Here is a 21,014-nt window from a genome sequence, read left to right as displayed (position 1 = left end):
ATTTCCTGCTTCTTAGCAGGGGGTTGGACTGGATGGCCCATGTGGTCTCTTCCAACTCTACTATTCTATGATTCTATGATTAGTTTCCTACCAGGTCTGACAGAGAAGGACAGCTTTCCACCAGCCTTATTGTAGCCACCACTCCCTTGCATTACATTTGACAGCAGATACTTTTTTGTAATGCATACTTCAAAATTGAGGTGCACATTACATTTGATGGCACATTACACTTGAGTAAATATGGTAGATAAGCAAGACAAATATACTGTAGAATGGGCACAGTGGCTGAAAAAAAGCAAATAAGCTCACCCTTAGATTAGGCAGTCCCTGAATAATGAAGGCAAAATTTGAAATTGGGACTTAACTCCATTAAGAACTACCACCTGTGGGTTTTGGATATAAACACATAATCTTGAAAATGTTCAATTCTAATTAAACCTTGAAGCTCTTCAGCTAAAATTCACCCCCGAGAAACATGAAAAACCTGCATCACAACATGAGACAATACTGAAGAGGCAGGTTTGGGAAACATGGCCTGATCCAAATGTATTACTTCACCCTTTAAAAGGAGAAATCCTTCTCCATCGCAATACACAATAATGATAGCAGCAGTCACAGCACAAGTACAACTATGAATGAGGTTAAATAACTATTCTGATCTGACATGTGACCTGGGATCTCTGCTTGAATGTGTGTAGAGTGAGGCTATCACAGGAAACAATGTCCCCTGAAAGGAAGGGACCTGAGGAATGGAGAGACGGAGTTGAAGTGGTCAACTGAGATTTATCCCTCTTATCATGTGCTTTGTCCCACAGGTCTCTGTGTTTACCTAGATTGGTGGCCAAAGAGAGATTAGGAATACTATTGGTGTAGTGCCCACTCCACTGCTCAATGGTTTTCCTTCCTAGTGTGTTACTGTGGTTGTTTTTCTCTTTTGATATGCCTTTGAGGCCTGATTGTTTAGGCTGAATGGGCCTTATACAATGTGCAAGATTTTCTATTGTTATGCTGTTGGTTTTTTAAATGCTTCATGTTTTTAACTATTTTTTCTGGTAACTTAATCACTTTTTAGCTTTTGTATGTTTTGAATTTTAACTATGTTTTTAAGAAACAAACCTATTGTAACCTGTCTTGAGTCCCGAACTAGGGAAAGCATAGCAGCATGATGATGATGATTAAAATAAGGTACAATACATTTAAATATAACCATTCTGCTTGTTCTTTTGTCTGGGAGTAACAAAGTGAAAGCGCAGAATACAATTGGAACACTTTGAATTACTATAAAAATGACATTTTTAACATTATGAATTACAGTAATTTTGAACATAAACTGCCTTCTTCTTAAGAGGGAAAAATTAAAATTACCTTTATACAAAATCCGTAATCTGTTGGAGCACTGTACAGTTTCTTCCCTGCTACTAACGAGAAAATATTGCTATCTTCAAGGTCAGCTAAGAACTGCAGATGCCTTGGTTCCTGTATAAACAATTTTAACAAGTTACAACACAAAGCCTTTTCAATTTCTACGTTCTCTGAAAGTAAAAAATACAACCACAAGAGGGCAATAATACAAACCAAATGATTTCCCAATTCCAGAACTTGTACTTTTATCTTTGTCCAGAATGGGCCATAATAATAAAAACGTCAATATCTTCTGATTGTAACAAACTGATCTAAATAGGTCTAACTTCTTTTCCAAATTGAGTAAAGTTTGTTGTTGTTAACTGTTGTCGACATCAACTCATGGCAGCCACATAAATGAGAGACCCCCAAGGACTTCATTAGATGGACTTCTGGCTCCGTTTCCATGCGCTTTGGAAATGGAGCCCCACGGAGGCCATCACATGACATAACGGCACTTTCGGTGGTACTTCGTGGGGCTCAGTTTCCGCAGCACATGGAAATGGACCCAGAAGTCCGTATTTGTCCAATTGTTTGTATAAATGTAATCCACTCTTTTTAACAACTAGATTTATTTATCTTGCTCCCAACTCTGTCACAAACACGGTTGGTGGGGACGAGGGAGAGGGCCTTCTCGGTGGTGACCCCCCAACTCTGAAACTCTCTTCCCAGGGAGCTCAGACTAGCCCCCACCCTGCCCACCTTCTGCAAAGACTTGAAGATGTAGATGTTTCATCATGCTTTTGAACAATAGGTTGGTTTGTAATTTTACTGCCCAGTCTTAATTATTACTGCCCTGATCTCCAGCACTTTATTCCCACTCCTGACTTTCCTGTCATGCGTTTTGCACATGCCTGCCTCTTGTAATTTTTAACAGCCTCACCAATCAGTTTCGATAACCGCTAATGTATTTTATGATGTTTTATTTTATTGCTCAACTGTTTTAATTATATTGTTGTTGTGTTTTTATCTGTTTTGATCTCTGGGCTTGGTCCCCTTGTGAGCCAGTCCGAATCCCTTTGGGGAAATGGAGCAGGTTCTAAAAATAAAGTTGTTGTTGTTGTTATTGTTATTACTTTTGGATTTAATTATTTGATCTGCTTTAGAGGATAACTTAGTATCACAGAGACAAATTAAAATTAATAAGAAGACCAATACAGTTCTTTAAACAATGTGTAATGGATAACATTATTTAAACTAAGCAAAGTGAAATTACCTTTGAAGAACCTTTTGTAGAGCAATACAATCCAGATCTCCTCAGACAAACATACAGTTTCTTCCACGATTTCCTCCCCAGTTCTTTCACATGTAAGAACCCTTGAATTTCTGGACAGCTACTCGAGTTTAAAAAATTCTGTTGGAAATTAAATTCAAATGCTGAATTCTACAATTATAATAACAGTGAATGAGCTACAACTCAGTTTTCGCACCAGATAGCATTTTTCCTGTCAGTGACCAATAGTTTCTTAGAAAATGCTACATTAAATTAATGGCCATGGGCTTTGAGAAAAGTGTCATTTTCTCATTTAGTTTCCTCACAAAGAGGATATTGTGATGATAATCAATAGACTTCCATCACAGGGAGGCAGGGAGCCATAAAGTATTAAAGCTGAACACTAAATACTAAACAATTCAATGGTCATTATGCTGGGAAGAAATTATATTTTCCTTGCATTGTGACAAGGAAGAAAACAGAAATAGCAAATATGCAAACTAAATCCTCTATTGTAGGTGTAGGGAAGGTGTAGTCCAGGATGTCCTTTCTCAAACAAGCAATGACATTTCCAGAAACCCACTATGGAAATCTGGCAATGGAAATTGCAATGGCAAATGATTTTGGGGTTTTGCTATCAAATCAAAATCAAATGATTTTGGGGTTTTGCTATCAAAATCTTATTATAGTTCCACTGTTTCATACAACTGCATCTTCCCATATCCCTGTAGCAAGAACAATCAACAGAGTAAGCAAAAGTAAAATGAATCATAGAATCATAGGGTTGGAAGAGACCACATGGGTCATTCATGTGTATTGTGTGTAAAGCATCTTTGATTCTAATACACATCCATTATATGGGGAAAACGTGTATTTTAGACTTGAAGAAATACAGTAGCTAAAAGTGAACACAGCACCAGTTTAGATTCCGCACTGTTGTTGTTCAGTCTAATCTTAAAGTACTTATCCCTGTACTAATCGGCTGAATCACATGTTAGTTCTTCTGCTTAACAAGGAATAAAACTACAATCATATTTTTAGCATACCTGTAGGAGCTGTGACGGTGGAATACAGCCATTTGACTGCTGACACCAAGCAATCATCTGTTCTGGAAAAAAGTTCTTGGATTGGATGTAGGTTAGGGGAAAGAAATAGACAAAAACACTTTAGTGCTCTTCAGACATTTAAAATTCTAGCTGTGGAGAGGACACAGGGACAAACATGGTCTCTTCTCTCTCCCATAGAATCTCTTGTGATAAAGCAGAAGATCGGTACAGAATCTTGACCAGGAACCTTGACTGCACAAGCTTTCCAACTGTAACTGACAGAAGAGGTAGAGGCAGCGTTTGTGCCCCATTTCTCCTGCTAGCATGAAAAAGACATATTTGGCCCTAGAATGCATCTGGCCCTCTGGATTTTGCTGGATCTGAATTTCCATGATCCTGTACTACAGAATTGCCCTTACATTACTTAAGGATAATAGTTGGTGAGGCCCCACATCTAAGAGGTTTTAAGTTCTGCACCCATGCTTTAATATACTCCTGCAGCATTATCAAATTTATTTTCTATGGCTTCCAATAACAACAACAACAACAACAACAACAACAACTTTATTTGTATCCCGTCCCATCTCCCCTCTGGGGACTAAGGACGGCTTACAATAAAAATAGTAGTCATTCGATGGCAAAAATACATAATAAATAAACCAAATAATTAATATAACACAAGTAAACAAGGTAAACAATAACAAATCAATAAAACATAATCAGATAAACATGATGCTGATGCAGTGTTAAAAAGTACAATGACATGAGTGGCACCACAAAACAGTACACAGCTTTAAGAGTGGGAATAAGTACATTTTGGGACATGTGCAATTGCCTCCATCAAAGTGACAGCAAACTTTTACATACAGCAATACCACAAGATGAACCCATAAAGCAGCTCACAAGGTATTATTAAAAACTTTGCTGCAACAGCAATTTTTTTTTTAATGTTCAGTTCCCCTTCCATGACACTACTGTATGAGGTTCTTATCTTAAAGTATCTTTTTTCACCACTCTGGCATATAGTGCCACCATCCTAATCAGTCCTGAAAAACTGAAACTGAAGTGAGTTCTCTTGTTTTTCACACATTTTTATAAAATACAAAAATATATTTAGCATGATGCCCCTCACCTGCAAATAAGTAATAATTATTAACATGATGCCATCATAAAATATATTGCTTTGAAATTGGGGCATCATTTTGAAGCACTCTTATGTATTTATCCATGTATTTTAACTATGTTGTACCTTGCCCTGAGCTGTGAGGAGAGGGGGGTAACAAATTATGATGATGACAACGATGAACTTATTCCTGTACTAATAAAAATACGATCTACCTTCATCTTAGATTAAGAAAAGTGTTTGACACAAGTGAATAAGTATGCAATAGGCAAAACAGTTAGACACACAATGCAATAATCATTCACGGCTAAACAATCAAGAAAACCATGCAACTTACTTTCTAGTATCTGATTTTAAATTCATTTGCTAGTCTGCATTAAACCCACTGACGTGACAAGCCATTTTCATTGGGTTTACTCTAGTTGGGACTAGCAATTGAATTCAGGCTCAAGTTAACATATAAAACTGCCTTTTTGAGATGTACTTAACTGGTGACCAAGGATCACCTCCTACATACAAAGCATGCTCCAAAACTGAGCTAAATCCATATCCCACACTGATAGCAGAGAGCATGTAGGCAAGACTGCATTCTTCATGTGTCACCATGCCAGCAGATGATTAAAAAGCAAGCAGATGATTAAAAGCTTCCTCATCAATAGAGGACATATTTGTCATAGAAGTCTTTCTTTTGTAAATCATCGCATGGGGATTCCTTGTTATTACAAGGTTAATGTTGGAAGTTATTTTACTTCTACGTAATCAGAATCCTTCACTTTAGAACTATGCTACTAATAACTGTCTTTAAAATTGCTTGAATAATCATAAACCAGGACATTGTGCAACATGTAGAAATAGCTTTAGGCACACAAAACATGATAACAAAATAACTGAATACTCACCACAGGGTTCTTAAAAAATTCATACTTAGCATAATTCTTTCGGAATAAAAATTTACTTTCACTTCCCATTGTGGATTCCACTTGAACAACAAGTTCATGATCTTCCAAGCACCTCTCTATAAAAGATAAAACATAACTTTTCAATTTAGTGAAAGCACATGTGAGTTGATAGATGTGTATATGGTTCATAGATAGGCATAACATGGAAAGGGCCATAGATAAATGTTTTGGGCCAGTGGTTTTTGAATATTCTGCTTTGATTACAGACTCTCTGGGGTGCTAAAGAATCATGGAAAAAGATTGGACAACCCTGAAAAAAAATGCTGACATTGGAGGGTTTTGATCTCAGGATTGGATGGCACTCATACTTGTGGTATGAGAAAACTAAAATAAAGAAAAACTTTGGCAATCACTTTATAAGATCGGCTTTAATAAAGATATGGAAGAAGTACAAAATAAACTTTTACTCAAAAAACACCGATGTGGTTATCTCCTTTAGAAGCAAGCCAAAGAGGATTGTTGGAATAGAAGAAATGCCCTACTTATAAAGAGATATTGATAAAAAAGAATGAAAATTTCCATTTGAAAACACAAGAAGAGATAACCCCGAATTACCCAAACTTCTCATGGTTCCAGTACATGCAGTTAAAAGACCACTATAATAAGAGACAAGAAAATAGGTTTCAATGACAAAGAGAACTTTTGGGATCGATTGATTATAACAGACAAGAAGATAATCACGAAGTTATATAATAAGCTACTAGAATGGTCCACTGAAACAGAGATGGCAAAAGGATGCATGACGAAATGGGCGTTAAATATTAGAAGAAATATAAGTCTAACTAAACTAAAAGAGAACTGGTACAAGATGTTTTACCATTGGTATATGACTCCACAGAAATTAGCAATAATGTATAAAAATTTAAATAACAAATGTTGGAAATGTGGATCACAAGAGGGCACCTTTTACCACATGTGGTGGACCTGTAAAAAAGCTACAGATTTTTAGAGAATGATACATGAAGAATGGCAAAAGATCCTCAACATGAAGTTTCAAATTAAACCGGAGTACTTCCTACTAGGAATTACCGATACAGAAATTGACCTGGACAACAACAAAGATATTCTATTGACTTATTTGACAACCTCAGCAAGGATAACCTATGCTAAATATTGGAAACCAGAAGAAATTCCATCCAAAGAACAATGGTTAGATAAAATGTTAGAAATTATGGACATGGATAGATTAACCTTTTTAATGAAAAAACATACAGGGAGACCAATCAAACCATCTGACTGGGGACTTTTTAAAGAATATATGAATAGGTAATTGAAGACCAGAAAGATTCTCCTAAAGACTTTGCTGGATTTTGGACTATAGTAAGGAAGACCGGATAGAAGAAAAGGGGACAAGAAATGTAAACTAATCCATAAGGATATAGTAAAAATAGAGAAAGATGACCAAGAAAAAGAATGAAAGACCAAAAGAAACCCCTTGCTCCCTCCATACCTCAATTGTTCCTGGATTTTACCAACCCTGGTTTTTCTTCCCTCCATCCCTTCCCAAACCCCACATTCTTACACTAGATTTTAACCTTCCCTAACTATCCTTAATTATCCTCCCTCTTTTCCTCAATCATATTTTATGTACTTTTGAAAGTGACTCAATAAATATGATTTTAAAAAAAGAATCCCAAAACATATTTGTCATGGAATAATTTCATGCTGCATAAAATTGTGGCAATGATTCAGACCTTATATTCTTTTCCTGCAGCAGTGAACTAGCTAAACCCTACTAAGATTTCACCAAAACTCTCTGTGAGCTGTCTGTCCAAGACCTCTTCTACACTGCCATATAATCTAGATTATGAAATCTGATAATCCATATTATCTGCTTTGAACTGGATTATATGAGTCTACACTGCCATGTAATCCAGTTCAAAGCAGATAATCTGGATTTTATATGGCAGCATTGAAGGGGCCCAATATATCCTTAGAATGCACCCCATATTCAATGCTTTAGGAAAAATATTATTCTTCATTTAGTGGCTTTAAATTTAAACACACACACACAGAAATCCCCCAGCATATTGTTCTGCATTTCAGAATTTTGAAACATATGACTTCTGTAGTATAATTGCTTTCCAATACATTAACTGTTTTTTGGAAAAACAAATTAAAATTGTGTACTCAATGAACTTCACTTCCATCGCTGTTAAAATCACTGACCACTATCTCAGGAGTCTTCCTGTTACCAGTTTACATGCTTTCTAATATACACAATAACTTACTTATTGTTATTAAAGGTGAAAGCTTATATAGTTTGGTTACGTGTAATCAACATCATTTACCAAAATGTACATAACTATTGTATGTTTATAGCGATATAATGCTACAATGACAAAAATACAGACCCTAAACTAACATACTGGGAAATTTCTTTAAAAAGGGGAACTGTAATGTGCATTGGCATGTTGCTCCATAAATAAACATTTGGTGATTAAATAAAATTTGCAATCAAATAGCATATTGTGTCATACAATGTAGCAGAGGGACAAATAATAGTTGGGCTACATTGGTTCTTCCTGGTCATTTTTACTGTGCCTGGAGGGTCCCTATCAAAAATTACATTTTGCAACATTTTGTCTGCATACAAATAAGCCTGGTAGGTGCATTAAAGAAAATAATACTTCTACAGGCTCATCATCTCAAAAAAGACATGAGACTCCCCACATGTTTGCATGTTAAAATGTGGCAATTTTGTTGCCAGTAACATCAATGTTGAAATTATCCACCCCGATTTACTGCCTCTGCCTTCTGTTAGCAACTTAGCATGTAAAGTTTTAGGTAAAGTTTTAGGTAAGATTCTGATAAAGTAAAATATACTTAAAGTGTGGTTTATTTACATAAATGAAATCAAAAATTAAATATATTAGGCAGCCTTTTTATGCCATTAAATTATTTATATCTTACTTTTCCCCCAAAACTGGGATTCCGAATTGGTTACAAAATAGAGAGAATAACCTAGAAAAACACATGTGGTTAAAACATCCAAAATGTTATTGTTAAAACAATTATTAAATTGTCAATGAAACCATTTAAAACCCTCTTTTAAGTGATGGTACTGAAGGAGTAAATGATGATGATAATGATAACGATAAATTTTATTTGTTACCCGTCTCTCCTCATGGCTCGAGGCAGGGTACAACATAGTCAAAAGAAAAAACATACAATAAAATACATATATTAAAACACATGGTACAAAATTAAAGTACAGTAGTAATTGAAAGTAAATTGAAAATTCCTGGTTTAAAATTGACTGGGTAGGTCTGCTGGCAGCAGGGCCATAGCCAGAAAAAAATTTCGGGAGGGGTTTTGAAAATTTCGGGGGGGGGGGGGTTGAACCCCTAGCACATACCCCTCCCCACTACAAACCTGTCAATATCTTCTTGAGATAGTGCCTGGAGGGACTCTTAATGTTTTGCATCTCATAGACTTAGCATGGGGATTTGGTTAACCAGTTAAAATTCATGAGTAAACCAGGTTTTTTTTATAACTTGAAAAATTTCGGGGGGGGGGGGGTTGAACCCCTAACCCCCCCCCCCCTCGCTACAGGCCTGGCTGGCAGAGATGGGTCTTTACATGTGTTTTACATTCTGACAGCTCCTTTAGCTGTCAGATTTCTCCCACCCAGTCATTCCACAGTCTCGGAAAGGCCGATGAAAAGCTCCCCTGGGTGAGTTGTTGGTCATATTCTGGTTGGTTTAAGTAAATGCAACTCAGAAGTCCTGAATGTCCTAAGGGTAGATTATACAGGAGAAGCTGATCCAGTAGGTAACTGGGACCCAAACCATGTAAGGCTTCAAAGGTTATAACCAACACTTGGTATTTTGCCTGGAAACTAATTGGCAATGAGTAAAGTGACTTTAGTATCGCTGTGATATGCTAACTCCTATATGTTCTTATAACCAATCCAGCTGCCATGTTTTGAATTAATTGTAGTTTCAAAATTTGGTACAGAGGTAGCTCAATATACAGTGCATTGCAGAAGTCCAACCTTAAAGTTACTTCCAATTCTGGGATGAGGAAAGAGACACAACTGGCATATCAGCCAAAGCTGATAATAAGCACTCTTGACAGTTGCATCTTCCTGGGTTGACATTTTGAGAGACAGATCCAGGAACACTCCCAAGCTGCTAACACACCTTCAACCCCAGTGGCAAGCCCCTCTGTCTTATCTGCATTCAGTTTCAATTTGTTTTACATCATCCAAAGTTTGAGAAGAAGTGCTCTATATCATGGCTTGTTGCATACAAGTCAAGTTTTCAAGGCTCTAGTCATCGTTCTTCCCATTTCAGTTCCCTGATGGTCTCTGTATACAATGAAAGCTGTTTAGTAATGGATTGGAGAGGACATTTGGGAGCAATCATGTCAATAGTCCTGGTTAGATTTTTATAATGAAACAGAGCCAGATGATACTTCTAAGTTAGAAGACACAAAATAAACTTCTGGGGTACAGCAGAGAGCAACTACAAGCTGTGTGTAATAATGCAACTGGACTCAAGCTGAATGGACTTTAGAAGTTGATGTGCTCAGAGATGAAAGGAAAGTCTGAAACTGCACAACACATATTATAGGAACATAGAATGAGAGAAGGAGGGATCAAGGAATGCATTAACATTAAAAAGGAATAGGATATTTTAAGTCAAATACATATACATAGTTTACTCAGAAAATGAAAAGCTATGAAGAAATGTGGAGACATAAATAATGAGGAAAGAAAGAGCAAAAGAAATCAAAAGAATCAGTTAATTTGACTTCAGGAAAACATATCAATAAAACTACAGAAGAAATTTAAAGATTCTATGTTGGAATCCCAAAGTTCTTAATCGCAAGACTTCTTGATAAGAATGTGTGAAACTTTAATCTTTTCTTGGCTTTGGGGTTATCAAGAGGTGTACAATTTAAATAAAATTATTTTTAAACTTGAGTAGCCCCTTTCTGGATCTAGAAAAGAAGCAAAATACAATCCCATCCTCAAAAAAGATGAGCCTTGGTGTTGGCTAAAAACCTTATCCATAAATTTTAGGTGGATTTAGAAAGATTTACTTTGAGAAGAAAACTTGCCTAAAGTTGAGAAAGTTCCCAATCTTTATTCTTATTTATATTTATACAAATGGAGGGGTGGTTTTCTTGTAATTTATCCAGTCTGAACGTTGAGAAAAATTCCACAAAGAGGCTAAGATGGCTGACCTGACTAATGTCTTTTTTGTGACGGCTAATTCCTTATGGATAATAGTAATACTTTTGTAGTAATTCTTTTCTTCTCTATTCCTAGAAGGAATCTTCTGCTGGTTTTGGGGGCTTTGCAAATTTCTGTTCTCCAGGAATTCTCAAAGATGATTGCCATTGTTTCTGGAATGGCATCTGCCAGTTCTTTAAATACCTTTGGATATATTCCACCTGATCTTGGAGACTTGAATTCATTTAGATGAGCCAGATATTCCTGTACTGCCTATTTACCTATTCGGTGCTACATCTCCCCTACTACATCATCTGCTTCATCTTCCCTAAGTTGAGCACTGTTAGCCTTTTGGGAGAAGACTAAGGCAAACGAGCTGCTGAGTAGCTCTTCTCTCTGTCTCAGAAGAATCCCAGAATGGCTTCCGTCCCTCCAGAACAACAGTGGACATGATCTTCACTGCACGACAGCTCCAAGAAAAATGCAGGGAACAAAACCAACCTCTGTACATGGCATTCATTGACCTTGCAAAGGCATTCAACACAGTGAATCGCAGCACTCTCTGGACCAACCTCCAAAAAAATCGGGTGCCCTGACAAATTTGTGAACATCCTGCGGCTCCTCCATGATGACATGATGGCAACAGTCTTGGACAGCAACAGCTCCCAAAGTGACCCATTTAAGGTGGAATCAGGTGTCAAGCAGAGATGTGTTATTGCCCCTACTTTATTTTCCATCTTTATCACTATGATACTTCACCTTGTTGATGGGAAGCTTCCCACTGGAGTGGAAATCATCTATCGGACAGATGGCAAGCTATTTAACCTCAACAGACTGAGAGCCAAAACCAAGGTCACCACAACATCTGTTATAGAACTCCAATATGCTGATGACAACATACTCTGTGCGCACTCAGAAGAAGACCTACAAGCCACTCTAAACACCTTCGCAGAAGCATACAAGAAGCTCAGCCTCTCACTGAACATCGAGAAAACCAAAGTGCTCTTCCAACAGGCACCAGCTAATCCCTCTGCAATGCCAGGAATACAACTTAATGGTGTAACATTAGAAAATGTCGACCATTTCCGCTACCTTGGCAGCCACCTCTCCATAAAAGTCAACATTGACACTGAAATACAACACCGCCTGAGCTCTGTGAGCACAGCAATTTTCAGAATGAAGCAGCGAGTGTTTGATGATCGGGACATCCGTAGAGATACCAAGGTGCTTGTTTATAAAGCCATTGTCCTCCCAACCCTGCTCTACGCCTGCGAAACGTGGACGGTCTACAGTCATCACACCAAACTCCTGGAGCGTTTCCCTCAGCGTTGCCTCAGAAAAATCCTGCAAATCTATTGGGAAGACAGGCGAAGAAATGTCAGCGTGTTCGAAGAAGCAAAGACGGGCTGTGGCGCAGGGGCCGGGCTGTGGCGCAGGCTGGTGAGCAGCTGCTGCAATAAATCACTCTGACCATGAGGTCATGAGTTCGAGGCCAGCCCGTGGTGGGGTGAGCACCCATCAATTAAAAATAAAATATAGCCCCTGCTCGTTGCTGACCTAGCAACCCGAAAGATAGTTGCATCTATCAAGTAGGAAATAAGGTACTACTTAGAAAACGTGGGGAGGCAAGTTTAACTAATTTACAACGTTGGAATGAGGAAGTGAGGAAGTGCCATCAGAGTGGATGATGAAGCAGCTGCTCCCCCCTGTGGCCAGAATCGAACATCCCCTCAGGAGAAGGTTAAATTGCCTCTGCGTCTGTCTGTCTGTCTGTCTCTGTCTCAGTTCGATGTGTTTATGGGCATTTAATGTTTGCCCTGTATGTGTATAATGTGATCCGCCCTGAGTCCCCTTCGGGGTGAGAATGGCGGAATATAAATACTGTAAATAAATAAATATATAAATAAAGACCACCAGCATTGAAGCGATGCTCCTACGCCATCAACTCCGCTGGACTGGCCACGTTGTCCGGATGCCCGATCACCATCTCCCAAAGCAGTTGCTCTACTTCGAACTCAAGACTGGGAAACGGAATGTTGGTGGGCAGGAAAAGAGATTTAAAGATGGGCTTAATGCCAACCTTAAAAACTGTGGCACAGACACTGAGAACTGGGAAGCCCTGGCCCTTGAGCGCTCTAATTGGAGGTCAGCTGTGACCAGCAGTGCTGCGGAGTTCGAAGAGGCACGAATGGAGGGCTTAAGGGAGAAACGTGCTAAGACCCTGACCGGGACCAACTTCCACCTGGAAACCGATATCCTCACTGCGGGAGAACATGCAGATCAAGAATAGGTCTCTTCAGCCATCTACGGACACACCCCCAAGATGGAAGACAATCATCCTCGAACTACGAGGGATCGCCTAAATGAGTGAGTTCTTCCTTTATCTCCTGTTAGCATCTCATAATTACCTGTACACAGTGGCCCTACAATTTCCTTGTTCTTCCTTTTATTGTATTTCACCTCTCTAGCAAACCTGAGCTCATTCTGCGCTTTGGATTTTGGAGCTGCTGCTTCCTATTCTTACAACCTGCTGAAGTAAAAGCATGCAGTGCTTGCACAAAGATACAGTATGCGACTTGCCCAGGTAGAATAAATAATGGGCATGACAATTGTTATTAGGGATTTTGACTGCACATTTAAGGCATTTAATAACACCCTTCAAACTGCACCCAAAAACGACTCGGCAGAGAAATGTGAAGCCTTTTCCCAGTTCTTTTCAAATAAAATTGCTTTGACTCGTTCCGACTCATTGCGATTGATGAAAACTCTGAAGATGTAGCGAGAGCACATGCTTGTCCGATTTTGATGGATTCATTTCAATTTGTGCAACCTGAGGATGTGGACAAGATCCTTGGAGAAGCGAGAGCGACCACATGCATCCTAGACCCCTGCCCATCCTGGCTGATTAAAGAAGCCAGAGGGGGGTTGGTCGAGTGGGTAAGAGTGGTGGTGAACGCCTCCCTCCAGGAAGGCAGACTTCCAGCCGGCCTTAAACAAGCTGTAATAAAACCACTGTTGAAGAAGCCATTACTTGACCCCACCAATTGGAATAACTTTCAGCCTGTTTACAATCTTCCCTTTCTGACCAAGGTTGTGGAACATGTGGTTGCCTCACAACTCCAGGGATTCTTGGAGGAAACTGATTATCTGGACCCAGCACAGTCTGGCATGGAACTGAGACAGTCTTGGTCTCCTTGGTGGATGATCTCCGCAGAGAGCTGGACAGGGGGAATGTATCCCTGCTGGTTCTCCTGGATCTCTCAGCAGCTTTCGATAACGTAAACCACGGTATCCTTCTGGGTCGCCTTGCTGGAATGGGGCTTGGGGGCACTGTTCTGCAGTGGCTCCAGTCTTCCCTTGAGGACCAGAAGGTGTTGATAGGGGACAGCTGTTCGACCCCACAACTGTTGTCTTGTGGAGTCCTACAGGGTTCAGTACTGTCCCCTCTGTTGTTTAACATCTACATAAAGCCGCTGGGTGAGATCATTCGGAGTTTTGGAGTTCGGTGTCATCTGTACGCGTATGATGTCCAACTCTATCACTCCTTTTTTCCAGCGTCCAAGGAGGCCATCCAGATCCTGAACTGGTGCCTGACTGCTGTGTTGGACTGGATGAGGAAGAACAATTTGAAGCTGAATCCAGACAAGACAGAGGTACTCCTGGTCAGTCGCAAGGCCGAACAGGGTATAGGGTTACAGCCTGTGCTAGATGGGGTCACACTCCCTCTAAAGGCGCAGGTTCGCAGTTTGGGAGTCCTCCTGGACTCATTGCTGAGTCTGGAACCCTTCGCACAATTCAAACATGTGCGCCAACTACGCCCATACCCTGGGAAGCGTGACTTGGCCACGGTGGTCCACACTCTTGTTACATCTCGTTTGGACTATTGCAACGCACTCTACGTGGGGTTGCCTTTGAAGACTGTTTGGAAGCTGGAACTAGTCCAACGTTCCGCAGCCAGGTTATTAACTGGAGCGCCATTCAGGGAGCATACAACTCCTTTGTTGAAGCAGCTCCACTGGCTGCCTGTTAGCTTCCGGGCACAATTCAAGGTGCTGGCTTTGGCCTAAAAATCCATAAACGGCTCTGGTCCAACTTACCTCTCAGAACCTATCTCCCCCTACGGGCCGTCCCGCAGATTAAGATCTTCGAGTGAGGCCTTGCTCTTGGTCCCGCCACTGTCACAGGTGCGGTTGGCGGAGACAAGAGACAGGGCTTTTTCGGTGGTGGCTCTGCAGCTGTGGAACTTCTTGCCAAGGGAGAGTAGGAAAACCCCCCTCACTCATGTCTTTTAGGAAGCAGCTGAAGACCTGGCTGTGGGACCAAGCATTTGGCCCATCCTAAGATATGAGTTGATATGACCTGATGAATTATGTGAATTAATATTAAGTCGAACACAGACTGGCTCTGACTTTCGCTTGAAACTTCCCCTGTAGTCATATGGTTTTAATTGTTTTAATCAAACTGCCAGAGAGGAAACACATTAGACATAACATGAGGGATTGTCAAAGTACAGACAGCATCAAACCAAGAGAGTCAAGAGTAGATCAATGCCAAAATATTGTGGAAGAAGCCAAAATGAGAAGCCAGACTAAATCACCAAAGTAGACAAAGCTTCAAAACATGCTGTTGCCACAGTGGACAGAAAGAAACTGAGACTCTGGCAATGCCTGCCTTTTTATACTATTGGGGGGGGGTGGATGCAGTTACCACCAAAAAGTATCTTTTAGAGCTCTAGAAGGTTCCAAAGTGCTATGCACAGCTGTAAAACAACCTATTTTATATGATTCACAAAGACCACGAAGAAGAAACAATCTGTCTCCAAACCATAGTTTATGAAGTCATCTTCTTTAAATAAACCACAATTAAGTTTAACCATAGTTTAGAGTTTGAACTCTGCTCCGCTATGATCAACTGAAAGCAGCAAAACAAGATTCTGATCCCATACTACACTAGCTCTGACCTTCATGTATTTAACACCCCTGATGGCGCAGCATGTTAAAGCGCTGAGCTGCTAAACTTGGGGACCGAAAAGTCGCAGGTTCGAATCCGGGGAGCAGAGTGAGTGCCCGCTCTTAGCCAACCTAGCAGTTCGAAAACACGCAAATGTTAGTAAATCAATAGGTACCACTTCGGCGGGAAGGTAATGGCGCTCCATGCAGTCATGCCGGCCACATGACCTTGGAGGTGTCTACGGACAACGCTGGCTCTTTGGCTTAGAAATGGAGATGAGCACCAACCTCCAGAGTCGGACCCAACTGGATTTTATGTCAGGGGAAAACCTTTACCTTTCATATCATTGTGTGAGTCACAGAAACTGAGCTTTCAATTTTTAATCAGTGAGAAGCACCACAAGTATTCAATACATGTAACTATGGAAATTATATATGGAAGTCATTCCTTCACTGTGGAAAGGCTTCACTAAAACTAAAGGTCTAATTAACACACCACACAAGTCAAGAATCTACATTGGTTTTTTTTGGTATAAGAATAGATTTCAATGAATACAGGACACACTTGAAACAAAATACTGACTGACATGTATATGGTTTCTTTCCCATCGTTGTTAATTACCACATTATTTGTGGGTAAACAGAAGCTTTTGATTTCCTAATCATCCTCCTGCCTGATTCATTCAGAGGTGTCACATAGCAAAGTTTGACAACACAATTAGTCACCATGGAAGCTATTGTGATGTCACAGGCACTGAATTGTGGCATCACTGAATGAATCTGGCAGGAGAAAGAATTTGCACACAAGGGAGAAAGATTTCTTTTTGTACAATACCTTGGTAATCTAACATGAGAAAGGCCTAAAAATAGGCATAAGCTAAAAGAACTGTTGAAACAGATGTGAATGCCTGTTGCATATTTTATTTCATAGTTTTAAGGGCCTTTTAAAAATTATTTTGTATTGAATTTATATCTGACTTTTAAAAATCAGACCACACCAGACTATTCTGCTAGTACAGATTGAGAAAGCTTAAGTAACTACCATCTTATATGCCATTAATGGTATTCAAGACATTCCAAATACGGAACATGAGTTTTCTTCTGCAAAAGATTTCTATCAAAAGCTTGCTATTTCTAAAAGATATTTGATGATGCATTGACCCAAAGATCTAATTAAATTCTGCCAACAGCATTGCTACTATTTTTTTCCTTATGCAATCATAGATTTTATTTCATCCAACTGAAATTCAATGTTAATTATTAATAATGTTAATTTTATACCCTGTGTCCTCGAAAAAAAAGACAGTGTCTTATATTAATTTTTCCTCCCAAAGATGCACTAAGTTTTATTTTAAGAGGATGTCTTATATTTCCATGAAAAAGAATTCACATTTATTGTTGAACCAAAAAAAAAAAAAAGAACAAAAAAAAAACTTTGCCTGGCCACGCGTTGCTGTGGCTTATGGGAATCATTTGTTGGCCAGGTGGAATAGCAGTGAATAGCCTTGCAGCCTCAAAGCCTGGCCATTTTCTGGAGTAGCTGAATAGCACCCTCAATCAAAGATATTTGAAGCCTGGCTACTTCCTTTGTAGGGGAATCATTGTTTGGTCAGATGGAATTGCACTGAATAGTCTTGCATCTTAAAAGCCTGGCTGCTTTCTACATAGGGAATCCTTGCTAGGCCAGGTTGAATGGGATGGTGTAGCCTCGTGGCTTCAAAGGGATTTTTCACCTAGTGGAAATCTTGGTTGGCCAGGTTGAAAAGCACTGAATAGCCTTGCTGCTTGCAAGCCTGGCTGCTTTCTACCTTGCAGAATCCTTGGTTGGCCAGTTTGAATAGCAATTAATAGTCTCAGTGTGGCAGGTATGAATGCTGCAATTAGGCACCTTGATTAGCATTTAATGGCCTTGCGGCTTCAAAGCCTGGCTGCTTCCTGCCTGGGGGAATCCTTTGTTGGGAAGTGTTAGCTGGCCCTGATTGTTTCCTTTCTGGAATTCCCAATTTCCCTGTTTTCAGAGTGTTGCTCTTTATTTACTGTCCTGGTTTTAGAGATTATCTTGTTCTGTATTATTATATCACAGTAATTATTTCATATTATATTTATAATCTTAGATTATCTGATTAGAAGTGTATTATATGAGGCCCCTTCTACACAGCTGTATAAAATCCACACAGAAGTGGATTATATGGCAGTGTGGACTCAAGATAATCCAGTTCAAAGCAGATAATATAAGATTATAAATGGGAAATATAGCTGTGTGGAAGGAACTTGAGTCTACACTGCCATATAATCCAGTTCAAATCAGATAATCTGTATTTTATAGGCAGTATGGATCAGGCTTGTGCACTCTGCCTGTGCCCTGGGCGCCATGTTGGCTGGGGGAGTTGCTAGTATACAAAGGGGGTGGGGCCTAAGGGCAGCCGGGGGGGGGGGGGGGCTAAAGGCAGCAGAGCCTACCTTTTTAACTGGCAGTTAGGAAGAGAAAGACTCTTCCTCATCCTCTATAATTTGGACTATTTTTCTAGGTTTTATTTTTATTGAAATTTGGTGTGATTTGGTTCAGTGGTTTTGTTGTTTACTCCATAGTAAAATGAACATTACATTTATATATAGAGAGATTGTACAGTAGTTGTCATCACAAAACAGCATGAACAGACAAACTAAATCCTATCAAGAATTTCTTGTTACTACTATTATTTCCATGTACAACAAACTATGGTACTTACATTTCCCGATCCTGCATGCTCTGGTGTTCTGTTCCACGGGCATGTTTCCAAACAAAAACTTTGCTAGGTCTTACTTTCGGGGGAGGCCTTATACTCAGAAATTCAGCAAAATCTCTACTAGGTCTTATTCTTAGGGGATGTCTTATTTTCAGGGAAACAGGGTATGCAGGAATTATTCCACAATCTTTTTGGAGTGAACAGTAATTGCAGCATCTCAATTTCAATGGAACTGCTGCATAGAGAAAAGAAGAAACTAGAGCTGCATCAAAAGGTGTTCGATGCACTAATGATTTGTTGATTTTTTAAAAATCCAAATGTTTTTCAACCTGTACACACTTCAAAGCTCATCTTCAGGCTCAGAGTACCAAGCTTCTCAACTACTGATTAGCTGAGGTTACAAGAAAAGCCAATTTTCTGCTGGGAGTTCCAATATTTTTCAGAAATTGTTTACTTGCAAGAATAATAAATGCAGATACAGAGAGCCTCATATGTGCCAAAATCTTACGTATCCACAAAAAAATCACGTACAACGAATGTGATGGGGTGCATCATTCTGATAATATCAATCAATATGTAATTGAATTCTTTAGAAATAGCCATAGTTCCTAAATGTATTTGAGGCTGTCAGATCAAATATGTAACTATCAACAGCCACCAGATTTTGAATAATCTCTGTGATATAGTCAAATCAACACAACCACCATTTAACAAGTTCATATGTGTAGCATCCGAATTGTTGCTTGTCATTTCCTTTCTCTTCTTATAAATATAAAGTCATTCACAGTTTTTATAAGATCTGAAAGAAGTAAACTCATTTACTACTACATATTGACATTTAAGACAGATGTACCCTCCCTACCTAGTCCTAGAAGAGGATGATGTTCCACCAGGGTCCAGCTGTTGTCGTCCACACAATGGCTTTTATAAACAAGAAGCTGGCAAAGATCTCGAGCTGTCATATCTGCTAAGATCTCAACCACCTTGCATGTCCCATCTTCGCTAAAGACTTTTACATCCTGTAATACAAAAGAATGATATACTTATATAGACAAAAGACTCATATGGGGGGAATGCCTTAAAAAGTTAGCAGTGGTCATTGTTCTGTATACTTTGTGCAATGAACTTTAGACACAGTCAAATCCTTGTACTAAAAAGCTGAATATTTCTATCTGAATAAAGTATCTAAATCAAGCACTTCTGAAGAATTCCATATGTTTAAAACAGTGATTCCCAAACTTTGGTTCTCTGGTTGTTTTGAGCCTCAATTCCCAGAATCCTTAGCCAGCTTACCCAATGGTCAGGAATTCTGGAAGCTAAAATCCAAAACACACAGAGCACCAAAATTTGGGAACCACTGGTTTAAATTATCTATGCTTAAATTCACGAGGGAAAGCAAAGTATTACACACAGAAATATCCTTCTCAATCCTAACCAGTGAAACCCAAGGCTAGATACCTCATTTAAAAAAATTATATTCTTGGGAAGATGACTTCTGTGCCTAAGAAGACAAATAATGCACATTATTGTGGTCTCATATACTTATGCCTCTAAACATAATGCTTTTGGATTGAGTTTTTGGCTCAGTTATATTTTGATGGGCTGGTTTTCCTTTCCAGAAAGGACTGACAGAATGTATGCCATCAATACATGAAATAAGCAAACATTCACTATTTGGGTAGTAATTGGTTTTATTTAATAAAACATATATTTGACACCAGGCCTGTAGCGAGGGGGGGGGGGGGGGTTAGGGGTTCAAACCCCCCCCAAATTTTTCAGGTTAAAAAAAAAAACCTGGTTTACTCATGCATTTTAACTGGTTAACCAAATCCCCATGCTAAGTCTATGAGACGTAAAACATTAAGAGTCCCTCCAGGCACTATCTCAAGCAGATATTGACAGGTCTGAACCCGGGGGATGGGTGGGTCAGGGGTTCAAACCCCCCCCCCTGAAATTTTCAAAACCCCTCCCGAAATTTTTTTCTGGCTACGGCCCTGTTTGACACTAACATTCTGAAACAATTTGTCAGAAGAAGAAGGGTCTAATTACATATCTTCCACTTAGAGGCCTTTCGTCATTCATGGCTTTACAGCAAAATCCAAATAAAAATTTATCTACTGAAAATATGGCAGTCTTATTTGGTACTAATGAGTTTTCCATTTGCAGTTTAAATTGTAAAAAAGTTAGAAAATCAGCCACAATGGAACCACAAAAAAGATTATCTTCTAACTATATATATAACTCTTTATTTTCTAAGTATTAATGAGAACATTATTGTCAGCAAGCTCTCTATGATCCTTAATTAGATGGATGATTCCATGTTAAAGCCTTACGCAGTTTATAACACGGAAAAAACTATTCCCCCTAGGATCAAATACAGAGCATCATAATTTAACCCTGTGTTAACCCTTATAT

The 21,014-nt window shown here is 39.2% G+C and overlaps 1 protein-coding gene across 6 annotated transcripts in view; it reads right to left on the bottom strand.

The window, feature by feature from the left end:
- Nucleotides 1–21,014, bottom strand: part of grb10 (growth factor receptor bound protein 10) — a 119,853-nt gene that overhangs the window by 19,650 nt on the left and 79,189 nt on the right. For 5 of the 6 annotated variants that reach the window (XM_008112941.3, XM_008112942.3, XM_062957533.1 and 2 more), the window contains 5 exons: nt 19,462–19,618; nt 5,683–5,798; nt 3,661–3,735; nt 2,618–2,755; nt 1,366–1,476 (listed from right to left, as the gene is read on the bottom strand). In XM_008112941.3, coding sequence (XP_008111148.2) covers nt 1,366–1,476; nt 2,618–2,755; nt 3,661–3,735; nt 5,683–5,798; nt 19,462–19,618 — 597 coding nt within the window. The remainder of the gene's footprint in view (nt 1–1,365; nt 1,477–2,617; nt 2,756–3,660; nt 3,736–5,682; nt 5,799–19,461; nt 19,619–21,014) is intronic. The other variant, XM_062957534.1, reaches the window with a different exon arrangement.

Source organism: Anolis carolinensis, chromosome 6 (genome assembly GCF_035594765.1).
Source record: "Anolis carolinensis isolate JA03-04 chromosome 6, rAnoCar3.1.pri, whole genome shotgun sequence".
NCBI lineage: Eukaryota > Metazoa > Chordata > Lepidosauria > Squamata > Dactyloidae > Anolis > Anolis carolinensis.
This window is presented reverse-complemented; position numbering and strand designations above follow the sequence as displayed.